Source organism: Canis lupus, chromosome 30, assembly GCF_011100685.1.
Source record: "Canis lupus familiaris isolate Mischka breed German Shepherd chromosome 30, alternate assembly UU_Cfam_GSD_1.0, whole genome shotgun sequence".
Classification (NCBI taxonomy): Eukaryota; Metazoa; Chordata; class Mammalia; order Carnivora; family Canidae; genus Canis; species Canis lupus.
Window position 1 is genome coordinate 38,381,909 of NC_049251.1, and position 12,373 is coordinate 38,394,281.

At 49.0% G+C, this 12,373-nt stretch overlaps 1 protein-coding gene across 1 annotated transcript; it reads right to left on the bottom strand.

The window, feature by feature from the left end:
* Positions 1 to 1,483: 1,483 nt before the first annotated feature.
* Positions 1,484 to 5,041, bottom strand: FAM219B (family with sequence similarity 219 member B). Its single transcript, XM_038581021.1, has 5 exons — positions 4,826 to 5,041; positions 4,639 to 4,726; positions 3,946 to 4,023; positions 3,378 to 3,536; positions 1,484 to 1,644 (listed from the first exon to the last, which is right to left on the bottom strand). Exons 1-5 carry the CDS (start codon positions 4,998 to 5,000, stop codon positions 1,638 to 1,640), a joined length of 507 nt encoding a protein of 168 aa, XP_038436949.1. The 5' UTR covers positions 5,001 to 5,041; the 3' UTR covers positions 1,484 to 1,637.
* Positions 5,042 to 12,373: the final 7,332 nt, after the last annotated feature.

Here is a 12,373-nt window from a genome sequence, read left to right on the forward strand (position 1 = left end):
CATCCTTAACTTCCTAGCATTTGACAGAAGCACCAAGACAGATGCCTGTCAAGTGCAGATAGATCATCCTAGTTATCTGACAAGGGCTTTTTAACTGACCACCTCAGCCTTCCAGTCACCTCATGTGGCAGAGCAAGAGTTCACGTCATCCTTCACACCTCTGGAGGCCATGGGACATCAAATAAAGCACCAGACCAGGCACTTCCCATGTAGGGCCCACCCCCCTATCCTCATGCCCCTTAGGCTAGGAACCATGTCTGCTCTCACAGTCCTCAGCTTGGCTCTGGGTGAGATCCCCCCCCCCCCCAAAAAAAAAAGAAACCAATTCTAGAGAGGACTGGTATAGCGAGAGATGCCATCTGGGGTGGGGCATGGCCACTGGGGAGATTATGCTGGTCTCAGCCGTGTTCACACTGAGGGTGGAGCTGGGTTGCCCCAGAGGCTTACTTGGAAGGCCCATGCTGGAGTGAAGGGACACCCTCCGCAATGGCAGGTTATCTCCTTAGGGAGGGGCCCTGGGAGCTGGCACGGGGCCCATCCTGCCTGTGAGTCTCTGTCCACATCAAAGACCCACACGGCAGAGCCAGTACACTTCTCACTCCTTGCTAGTTAAGATCCAAAAGCTAAATAGGAAGGCACCTAACTGCTTCCTGCAGCCCCCTCTGCTGGTGACCCAAACCTGCAGGCTTCGGGGTGAGCTCCAGTCCCTTCACCTAACCTTTACACTCAAAGGCTGGGTGTTGAATAACCTAAGACCAAGGCAAAGAATGGTAACCAAGGAAAGATAAATAAATAAAATATGTACATAGTGGAGCAATTTTTCTCCACTGGGTGGAGGGATTACTAGAAGAAGCCCTGATCCTGCTGTGTGATCAGGCAACCTGCCGTACTCCCTGCCATGGGCAAACAGGTGCAAGGGGACGAAGGCCAAGGGGCCCTGCTTTATGCTTTCTTGAGTGTCCCCTCGTGGAGCCAGGAAGAGGGAGCATATGGAATTTCTTAAACTGGTCCCAAATAGTTCAGTTCTTTTTCAAAGACCCCCCAGCTAGAAGCCATAAAGTGCTATTTTCTGCTTCCATACAACACTGTCCAGCATAGCCTGGCCACGAAAGCTTTCTCCCTCCACAGAGGGGAACAAATACAGGTCAAGATATGTGCGAGTTTTCCTTAGCCAACTTGTCACCACCAGAACCAGAATTCCTGTGTGCCTGCCCTTATTAAAGTGGTTTCTCCAAACTGCTCTAATACCAGAGGAAAACTGCAGAGTCCCGCCTATCACCGTATGGCCCAGATGGGGGCCTCTGGCTGAGAAGCACCAGGTAAGGCGTAACTGCAGGTCATTGACCTTCTTCCCAGAGGATCAGTGCCTCCAGTGATTCTGAGGCTGATGGCCGTCCCCACTGCACTCTGTGAACTAAGAAGGGTCCACAGGGCTCTGCAGGCATGGTGAGCAGGGCCCATCTTAGGGGGTTATGTCTACTGGAGAGTACAGGAGGAAGAGTCCCCAGGACAGCACCAGCAGCAGGAGCACGTTGAAGAGGCCATAGGCTTGGGAGGAATGAGGTCCAAGTCCTCATCATCTGGAATCTCATCCAGGTGATACCCATCTTGAAGCAGCTGCCGGCTCACATCCTGGTTCACTTGCTAAGGGCAAAAGAGGAGAGAACTGTTAAGCCAGGAGGCAAAGCAGAAACAACTGCTGCCCAAAAGGCAGACCTACCTACCTTCGCTTACCAGAGCTTCCTCTCCATGCTCCACCCTCAGGCCAACTCCATGCATCACTGGACTACAAGAGGAAGTGCCAGTGCCTCACCCAGCAGGGAAAGGCCCCAAGCAGGGGCACCTGGGTGGCTCAGTGGTTGGGCATCTGCCTTTGGTTCAGGGCATAATCCCAGAGTCCTGGGATCGAGTCCTGCATCAGGCTCCCCACGGGGAGCCTGCTTTTCCCTCTGCCTCTCTTGTGTCTCCAATAAAAATAATTTAAAAAAAGGCCCCAAGCAGCCTAAGCCAGTACTCTCCAGGCTGCACTATCACTAACCCCCAGGGGAGCTGTTCTCACTAAAGAATCCTTAGACATCTGATGTAAATACCAGATTCCAGATTCTGTTTGAAAGTCAAGGGCCTGACTGTTCCCACTGGGAACCTAAACTGGTCCCTACAAAGGCTGAAGAATATGGGACAATGAAACCAGGACAATGGGGTAGAATAGGAGTTACATAGGAACAGGGTGGGGAGCGGCCTTGTCTGTACTGCTGGTTAAACATGCAGCACCTTTATGCCAGCAGAGCCTGTTCCCTGCAAAGTGGAACCTGTCAACCTAGATTTACCAGTTCCACTGAGCAGAAGGAGTAGGAGACTGGGAACAAGGTAGGACTTTCTCTGGCTCTTGGCTAATTTTTCTTTTCTCAGTTTTAACAATCTTAGGCACCCAGATATTCAAGAAGGAGAAAATTTACAAACTGCTTCTATTCTCTTTGGCAGAAACTCAGGGGGTTGGCCAAGGGTTTTCTGAACAAGGAAAAAATAATAAGGGCAGCCCCAGTGGCGCAGCGGTTTGGCGCCACCTGCAGCCCAGGGCGTGATCCTGGAGACCCTGGATCGAGTCCCACGTCAGGCTCTCTGTATGATGCCTGCTTCTCCCTCTGTGTCTCTGCCTCTCTCTCTGTCTCTATGAATAAATAAATAAAATCTTAAATAAAATAAAATAAAATAAAAGTGGCGTACAGTCCAGTCATGTCTCCAGCACCTGGCCTCTAAGGTGGTAAGCTGCACATGCCAGAACTTTACACCCCTGTGTCTCTGTCTGGGACCATCACTCTGTAAACATGTCCAGAAGGCCATCCCACCGGTATCTCAGTCGGGAGTTCCCATTGATGGAACAACTGAAGGAACACAAGTTGTCTGGACTGACTAGAAGAAAACAAGACTGGTGGAGGATGGCCAGGGGAGGGACAGGAATGCTGATCTCAGATAAAAGGCAATTAGAGGAAGTGAGACTAGAATTACTGCGAGACACTTGAGGGCAGGCCTAGAATGACTGAGTCCATCCTGCAAGAGACATTTCAAATAATAAGGAAAACTTCTCTAAGAGCTACCTAAGGAGTGTGTGCGTGTGTTAGAGGGAGGGCAGGCAGCAAGGCTTCTTGGAGGGAGTGAGTACTCAGTTGCAAGAAGCATTCAAGCAAGAAGAGGCTGGTAAACACTTAGGTGGGATTTATCAAGAGGACTCCTTTCCTAAGTGGTCACCTGGGCTAGAAGACTTGTGAGGTCCTTACAGCCCTAAGGGTCTATGGTCCTTCTGGATTTTCAACAGCTTTCCTCAGACACCTATACCTCTGTTGGGGGAGTAGGGCAGAGTAGAAGATTGGAGAACAGACCGGAAGTCTGGCATAGTGCCGTGTATACAGCAGGCACAAGACAAGCATTTAGCAGTGGCGGTGACGCTGCCTGCAGCCTGGCCCCGTGCAGAAAGGCGCTCTGGACTTGCCTCTGCAGAGGAATACCCGGAGGAGTATCTGGATTCCAGCTCCCCATCACTAGGAGAAGAGGAAAACAGTCAGTTCAGGGGGGATGCCTCTGGAGCACAGCTGCAAAGGCCAGGTAGAGAGCATGCAAGGGGGTCCGGAGGACTTGAGATACGAACACCACAGGTCACAGAACTCAAGCCCAGAACCAGGAGTACCACTGGCTCCAGCGGGGGCGGGGGTCACTGTCGCCGACAGCGAATACGTAAGGAGGGAGGATGACTCCCCCACTCGCAGTTAGTGCTCCAAACGGAAGAGCAGCAGCATCACCTGAGTCCTCTAACCAGGCTATCCTGGGGAGGGATGATGCTCTCTAGAAGACAGCTCTGGAACGCGCAGGGGGGTCCTGGACGAGGTCTGCAGTGGGACCCACGTCACTCCCCAAGGGCCATTTCTCCGGGGTTGGGGGGGGGGCACTCACCTGTCAGAGTCGAGGGACACCAGGTTTTCATCTGGACTCTGGCTAAGGGCCGTGTAGCCCTTGTTGAACTTCACCGACCTGGGGGGGAGATGGGAAGAGCAGGCAGAGGTGACGCACCGCCGGTCACCGGGAGGGAGGGCTGCGGGGCTCCCGTGTCGCCTCTGCGCCCCGCGACCCCGCGACCCCGCGGCCCCGCGGCCCCGCGTCTGGCTACAGCCGCTCGGGACAGGCGCTTCGCTGCGGCTCCGGGGGAAAGGCCTGCGGCTTCCAGAAGCGGGAGGACTCCCCACTTCGCCGGCCTTCAACCGGAGGGCAGGGAGGCTGCAAGTCCGAGGCCAGGTCTCCTCTTCACGCCTCTCGGTCTTAGCTTACGGGGAAGCGGCGCCGGCTCGGCTCCCGCCCGGCCTCGGAGCTCAGCCCCTGCGGAAAAGACGAGGGGGCCCGGCCGTTCGGGCGCGGCGCGTCCCCTCCCCTCCCCTCCCCCTCCCCCTCGCGGCCCGGCCTCGGCGCCCTCCGCCGACCCCCGCGGCCCCAGGGCCCTCGCGTGACGCCGCCACGGCCCGAAAGGGGAGAAGCTTCAAGCCGCGAAGCCGACGGGCTGGCTCCGGGCGCTCGCGGGCTGGGCCTCGGGCATCGGGCCTCGGGCCGGGGCCTCCCCGGACGCCGCCGCGCAGGAGGGGCGCCCGCCGAGACCTTTTCGCCGAGGAGCCGGGGCGGGGCGGCGGCGCCCCCTGCACGCCTTTCCTCCGCAGAACCGCCCTGGCCAGGTCCCGGGGCTTCGCTGCAAGGCAGAGGGCGCGGGTCAGCGGGTCCTCCCGCGCCGCAGCCCGCGGTCCCCCGCCCCCCCGGGCCGCCCCCGCGCCCGCCCGGCCGCACTCACGCAGCTTGGCCGGAAGGGAAGGCGCGCGCGTCACCATGTACGGGCCCCTCTTCTCCACAGCCGCCCGGGCACCCCCGCCGCCGCTTCGGCCCGAGGGCGGCCCCGGGGCTCCCGCCGCGCCCCCCGCGGTCCCGCCGGGCCGAGGTCCCGGGCCGCCGCGGTCCGCGCTCGCCATGCTGGGCCCTGCGCGCCGCCGCCGAGTCCCCTCCGCCGCCGCCGCCGCCGAGCCCGCGCCCGCATGGAGGCGGCCCTCCCGAGAAGGGCGGTGGCGCGCAGGCGCGGACCCGGCCCCGGCCTTCCGGCGGCCGCTCGGGGCGCAGGGGGCGGCGGCGAAAGGGAGGCCGGGGCCGGGCGGGCCGCCGAGAGCGGGTGAGGGCGCTGCGGGCCCGCGAGGAGCCGCCCGCGGAGGCCGCCGCAGACTCACCGGCCCTCGGGCGCCGCAGCGACATCCTGGTCCCCGGGGCCGACACGGGAGCAGGACTGTGTGCCTCAGGCACATTCGGAAAAAGGAATTTGAAACGAGCTTTTGGATCATCAGGAAGCACAGAGGAATGTTTATTTTTGTAGATTCCAGGCTTTGGAAAAAAATAGTTGTTTGAAAGAGAGCGAGCGCGCGCCGCAGCCAGACTCGCGGCAGAGCCGGCAGCCGGGCTCCATCCCGGGCCCCGAGGCCGTGTCCTGACCCCCGGCCGTCCGCCTCGGCGCCCCCACCCCCGTACTGCACATTCGGAAACAGCATCTAGGACCCTGAACTCAGGACCCTGACATCAAGACCTGCCTGCACTGAAAACCAAGACTTGCTTCACCCCTTAGTGGACTCAGGCACCCAGGCGCCCCCACATGGCTCAGTTCTCTTGACTTCCCAGCGTGACCAGTTGTTATTCCTATCATGCAAAGGAGATTTAGACTTGGTCAGATTCAGCAGTTGAGTGGTAAACTTGGGATTTGAACCCAGCTCCCTGGAATGTTTTTCTCATGCCGGTGAGAAATGTTTTCCTCCTGGCTATGCTGCCTGTTAGACTGATGGGAACTTCTCCAAGGGCCAAAGAAAACATGATCAGAACCCACATGATGTCACAAACTCTCCAGGAACTTGCAGAATATCCTCATTCATGCCCCTCCTCGATCTCCCATCATTAATGATCAGCTAATTGCTATGTGATTGAACATGACCCCTGAACCCAGATTATGTGACCTGCCAATAACTGGCAAGGTATTTAACTTACTCATTTCTCCATTTTTTCAGCAGTGAAACGGGGATAATAGTACCTATCTTGTGAGGTTAAATTGTAAAGTTCTCCGAATGGCACCTCGCACGTAAGGTAAGAACTTGCGTAAGAACTCAAGATATGTAATCTTATGGGGACACTTTAAGATTTTATTTATTCATGAGAGACACAGAGAGGCAGAGACAGGCAGAGGGAGAAGCAGGCTCTGCACGGAGAGCCCGATGCGGGACTCAATCCCACGACCCCAGGATCATAACCTGAGCCAAAGGCAGACACTCAACGGCTGAGCCACCCACGCAACCCTTATGGGGACACTTGACTCAGAGGGTAAAACAAGATCAAAACATTCCCCTTGGGGTTGTAAATTTAAGCCCCTGGGTGGGTGCAGAGATATTACTTAAAAATAAAATCTAAAAAAAAAAGTAACCTTACAAAACTTACACTGTTCTAGGAACGTGGTGTTTATTCCTGTGCTTGGCTTTATACTCCCCAGGACCAGACTGCCTTGTTTATTTTGCAACTTCTGTTTTGATCCCTTTCACCTATTTGCCACACCCCAGCAACCACCAGTCTGTTATGTTATCTATGAGCTTGGTGTTTTTGTTTTAAGTAATCTCTATACCCGAGTGAGGCTCAAATTTAGGACCCCTGAGATCAAGAGTCACATGCTTCATTGACTAAGCCAGCCAGGAACCCATTTCTTATTTTGGGGATTCCGCATGTAAGTGAGATTGTACAGTATTTGTCTTTCTCTGCCGGACTTATTTCATTTCGCATAATGCTTTCAGGCTCCATCCATGTTGTTGCAAATGGCAAGATTTCATTCTTTTTATGGTAAAGTATTTTATGGTATATAAAAGTATATATATACACACACATTATATATATATTTTATGGTATATATATATATATATATATATATATATTTATCCATTCATCCATCGATGGACACCTAAGTCGTTTCCATATCTTGCTATTGTAAATAATGGTGCAGTGAACATGGAGAGTGGTGCATATATCTTTTCATATTAGTGTTTTCATCATCTTTGGATAAACACCCAGAAGTGGAATTGCTGGATCATACTGGAGTTCTATTTTTAAGTTTTTTTGAGGAAAGCTATACTGTTTTTCATAATGGCTGTACCAGTTTAGATTTCCATCAACAACACGAGGGTTCTTTTCTCCACATCCTTTTTTTTTTTTTTTAAATTTATTTACGATAGTCACACAGAGAGAGAGAGAGAGAGGCAGAGACACAGGCAGAAGAAGCAGGCTCCATGCACCGGGAGCCCGACGTGGGATTCGATCCCGGGTCTCCAGGATCATGCCCTGAGCCAAAGGCAGGCGCCAAACCGCTGCGCCACCCAGGGATCTCTCTCCACATCCTTACCAACAGTTGTTATTTGTCTTTTTGAGACTAGACATTGTAACAGGCTAAGATGGAATCTCACTGGTTTTGATTTACATGTCCCTGATTAATGATTTTGAGCACCTTTTCATGTGCTTATTGGCCATCTATCTGTAGGACTTTAAGAATTTATTTATTCATTCATTCATGAGACACACACAGAGGCAGAGACACGGGCAGAGGGAGAAGCAGGCTCCATGCAGGGAGCCAGATGTGGGACTCGATCCCCAGTCTCCAGGATCACACCCTGGGCCAAAGGCAGCACTAAACTGCTGAGCCACCTGGGGGGGCCCCAGAGGTCCTTCTGAGAGGTGTCACCTACCTCCACCCTCCCTCTTTGCCAGAGAGGGGCATCAGTCAGCCAGCACCCTAGGCTAGGCTTCAAAGGGAAAGACCTTGAGGACAATAATAGGAACAGTTATAGTGGTGGTGCCGATCTTACTATCAGCTTTTCACTTTTGAGTAGGTTAGCTGCAGGGTTGTCATATGTGGCCTTTATTATGGTAAGGTATGTCCACATTATACTTTGTTGCAGTTTTATCATATATAGATCATATACAGAACTTTTATCATATATAGACTGTTGTCTGATGCTTTTCCTTCATCTGTTGAGATGATCAGTTTTTATCCTTGTTACTGTGGTGTATCACGTTGATTGATTTGCAGATGTGGAACCTCCTTGCATCCCTGGAATAAATCTCAGTTGATCATGGAGTATAATCTTTTCAATATGTTAAATTCAGATTCCTAATATATTGTTGAGGGTTTTTACATCATGTTCATCAAGAGTGAAAATTTTCATTCTGTACTCCCCTCTGAAACTCTTTTCCCACCTCACAGGTTTCAGACTCCAGCCTTTGACTTCTTCCATTGTTGGTAAAGCAGAGAATTGCATGAATCTGCAGGTCTTTGTGGATCCCAGGTCACCAGCTCCAATTTCATCCTCCCATGAACGCATGTCACCTCCTTCTAGGGAAGATAGATTTCCCAGTCCTCACATCCTTATGTAGCACTATCATAAGCAAAGTGAAGTGAGGATCACCAGGATTAACTGATCTGTCAAAGATCACAAAGTTGTAGAGATGAGAATTGAATCCTTATCTGCTTCAAAAGCCTATCGTGTGTGTGTGTGGGGGGGGGGGGGGGGCTGTCGTCTTTTTGTACCAGTCAGGTGCATGTCTTTAATGTTATAGACTGAATTTTATCCTCCCCATTAATGTTTAAGTTTCAACTCCCCAGGGTGACAGTTCTTGGGAGATAAAAGCCATTAAGGAAGTGATTAACTGAGGTCATCAGAGTGGGCCCCTAATCCAACAGGACCAGTATCTTTATAAGAGACACCAGAGATGTGTGAACAGAGGGAAAAAGCCCCTATTTCTTCATCTTATTGCTACATTATTGTCTCCCATCAGCTGATGGGTAAATATAATACAAAGATGCTAGGACATACATCACATCCATCTTCAGGGGATCTAACTGGAATTTCACATCATCGATGTAGTATTTTTTCTTATTTCACAAGAGATTTTACTTATTTGAGAGACAGAGAGCACAAGCAAGCGGAGGGACAGAGGGAGAAGCAGACTCCCCACTGAGCGTGGAGCCTGACAGGGCTCAATCCCTGGACCCTGAGATCATGACCTGGGCTGGTCAGATGCTTAACTGATTGAGCCACCCAGGCACCCTTTAATTTTTTTTTAAGATTTTATTTATTCATGAGAGACAGAGAGAGGCAGAGACATAGAGGGAGGAGAAGCAGGCTCCATGCAGGGAAACCAATGTGGAACTTGATCCCAGAACTCCAGGATCACGCCCTGAACCAAAGGCAGATGTTCAACCACTGAGCCACTCAGGTGTCCTGTACCCTTTAATTTTTAAAATAATCTCTACTAAATAAATAAATAAATAAATAAATAAATAAATAAATAAATAAATAAATAAATAAATAAATAAATAAAATAATCTCTACACCCAACATGGGGCTCAAACTCAACAACCCTAGTCAAGAGTCACATGCTCCATTGACTGAGCCAGCCAGGCACCCCCATCTGTGTAGCATTCTTGCCAAAAATGTTTAACTGGATTTTAATAATCAGGAAACAAATAGCGAGATGCAGATTGTAGAGCATTCTACACCACCGCTGGCCTGGACTCTTTAGAAAAATGAACTGTATATATATTTTATGGCAAAATTCTTAAAGCATATTAACAGTATTGTGATAATGTAAGAAAAGTCCTTATTCTTAGATGTCTGCTTCACTACTTAGGGGTAAAATGCCGTAATTTACTTTCAAATGGTTGAGGAAAAAAGTGTATACATATACTAAGTATAAAACAAATGTAGCAAACTATTAGTTTTTAATATTTTGAAATAAAGAATAAGGAAAGAAGAGTTCTGTTAGGGCAGAAGCTTGTCCGTCATCAAGCTGTTGAAGCATCATTTTCTTTAAATTGTGAACATTGGGCAGTCCCCAGTGGCGCGGCGGCTTAGCGCCACCGGCAGCCTAGGGCATGATCCTGGAGACCCGGGATGGAGTCCCACCATCCCACGTGGGGCTCCCTGCATGGAGCCTGCTTCTCCCTCTGTGTCTCTGCCTCTCTCTCTGTCTCTCTATGAATAAATAAATAATCTTAAAAAAATAATAAAAATAAATTGTGAACATTATTTATTGTCTACTTCCTTTAGATAGAACTAGAATCCATTAAGCTAAAAGATGTACCTACTTTCTCCAGCACAGTACAGGAGTCAGTCAAATTTGACTCACAGACAATGGGGGAATTGACATGACAAAACTGGTATTTGACAGGAGTAAAAAATTTATCAGTAAATGTATCTTGTCACTTTTGCCTCTTAGTAATAGGCCTAGGATTTAGAAGTTTGCTTGCTTCAAAAATAACTTCCATTATTTTAGATTAGGGATTGACGAACATTTCCTATAAATGGTCAGAAAATATTTTTGACTCTGGACTATGCAATATCTATCCCAACTACTTAGTTCTGCCACAGTAGTGCAAAACAGCCACAGACACTGTATAACAATGCAAATGTGGGACACCTGGGTGGCTCAGAGGTTGAGCATCTGCCTTTGGCTCAGCTCCGGATCCTAGGATCCGGGATTGGGTTCTGCCCTGGGCTCTTTGTGGGGAGTCTGCTTCTCCCTCTACCTATGTCTCTGCCTCTCTCTCTCTCATGAATAAATAAATCTTAAAAAAATAAAGTCCTTATTAGTTATAACTACACTGTAGAACTTCCTAAATTGTGACCCTAACTCCAATTTTTCCAGGCTCCAAATTGGTTTCTTATTCACTATTCTATTACCAGTATCTGGCACAATGCTCGGCATACAGTAGGTATCCAATAAATGTGGTGTGAAAACCATCATAGCACTCGTTTCTCACTCTTGCAAATGGTTGTAAACCTATGTTTCCTCCTCAGGCGCCTCCTATGATCTTAAGAACAGAAACCATTTCCATCATTTTCTGTTCCTCCTATAAAGAGTAAGAGCCCATGATCCTGACATGGCCCTTTTTCAGCTATAGTTAATCCTTTACATCTGGGAATTGAAAAAACAGGTTTATTATTATTATTATTAAAGATTTTATTTATTCACGACAGAGAGAGAGAGAGAGGCAGAAACACAGGCAGAGGGAGAAGCAGGCTCCATACAGGGAGCCTGACATGGGACTCAATCTCGGGTCTCCAGGATCACGCCCTGGGCTGAAGGTGGCACTAAATCGCTGGGCCACCGGGGCTGCCCGAAAAAACAGGTTTAAATGCGATTATGAATGTACATATGGGAGCTGTCAAAACAAACAAACAAACCTTTCCTCCCCACTCCAATGGTGCAAAGACCAAACAGGTCATACAATAAGTAAAATTACCTTTCTGATAAAGCTGTGGATAAACAAAAACCCTCAATCCTTTAGGCTTCAACTTAAATGTCACTTCCTTCCTCATAGTACCCATATGTATGTTCACAGAACTTTAAAAATCTCTGCCGTGATAATCTTTACATATGTGATTGTTCTGTTACCCCCACCCATCAACTGTAGGATTTGGGAGAGCAGACTTAAGATTATGTCATCCTTAGGGGAAGCAACCTAAAGAGAAGCTGGAGGAAAAACAGCAGTGTGACTGCTATGTTATACTACACAGAATGAGGGGAAAGAGCTGGCCTATGGAGGGGTCAAACATAAGAACCATACCTATCAACTATACGATTAAATAAACATATGTGGCTATTTTAGTTTATTTCCATTTCTACTTTTTAAAAAAGGAGAGGGGGACTTTTTAGTAGGTAACTAGTCTTTCATAAAAGGTCATTTGTAAAAAAAAATAATAATAATAAATAAATAAATAAAATGTCATTTGTGTTGATACCTTAACCAAAACTGATTGTACTAACATTTTCTTACTTCGCTTTAGGAGAAGACACACAAACCTCAACCTAATAGTAATCCTATCCCCTGACACTACAGTCTGAATGGCTATACTAGAAGTCACACAGACCTAGAACCTCTTTCTCCGACAGCCAGTCTCCAATAATATGGGACTTCTAAACTAAGATGGGATTTGTGTATTCTATTAATTCTCTCAAGAAGTAAACTGATTTTAGTTCTTAAAGCACTGAACATCTAAAATAGCTAGTTATTTGATGTCCAAGGCTAATCCTGCACAGCTAAAGGAGAACAGGTAGGGAAGGAAAAGGTCACTAAGAGAGAAGCTGGCTACTACACAGCACATTCTCAAGACTATCTCAATGATCACTTTTAAAATTATTTGATGTCAGATGGTTTCCAGAGAATTAAAGCAGTTCTCTCAGCACATAGTGGCAACAAAACCATGAAATCAATGGTTCTATGATGATTCATTTTCTGCTTTTCAAAGCAAACACATGGAATAATACCTAA

What these genes read in the sequence shown, in the direction of transcription:
- FAM219B (XM_038581021.1), bottom strand. Translation starts at nt 5,000, where the DNA reads ATGGCGAGCGCGGACCGCGGCGGCCCGGGACCTCGGCCCGGCGGGACC. An exon ending in CCCGGCTCCTCGGCGAAAAG is followed by an intron (nt 4,024 to 4,638) that starts GTCTCGGCGGGC and finishes TCTCCCCCCCAG; the next exon opens with GTCGGTGAAGTTCAACAAGG. An exon ending in GTGTCCCTCGACTCTGACAG is followed by an intron (nt 3,537 to 3,945) that starts GTGAGTGCCCCC and finishes CTCTTCTCCTAG; the next exon opens with TGATGGGGAGCTGGAATCCA.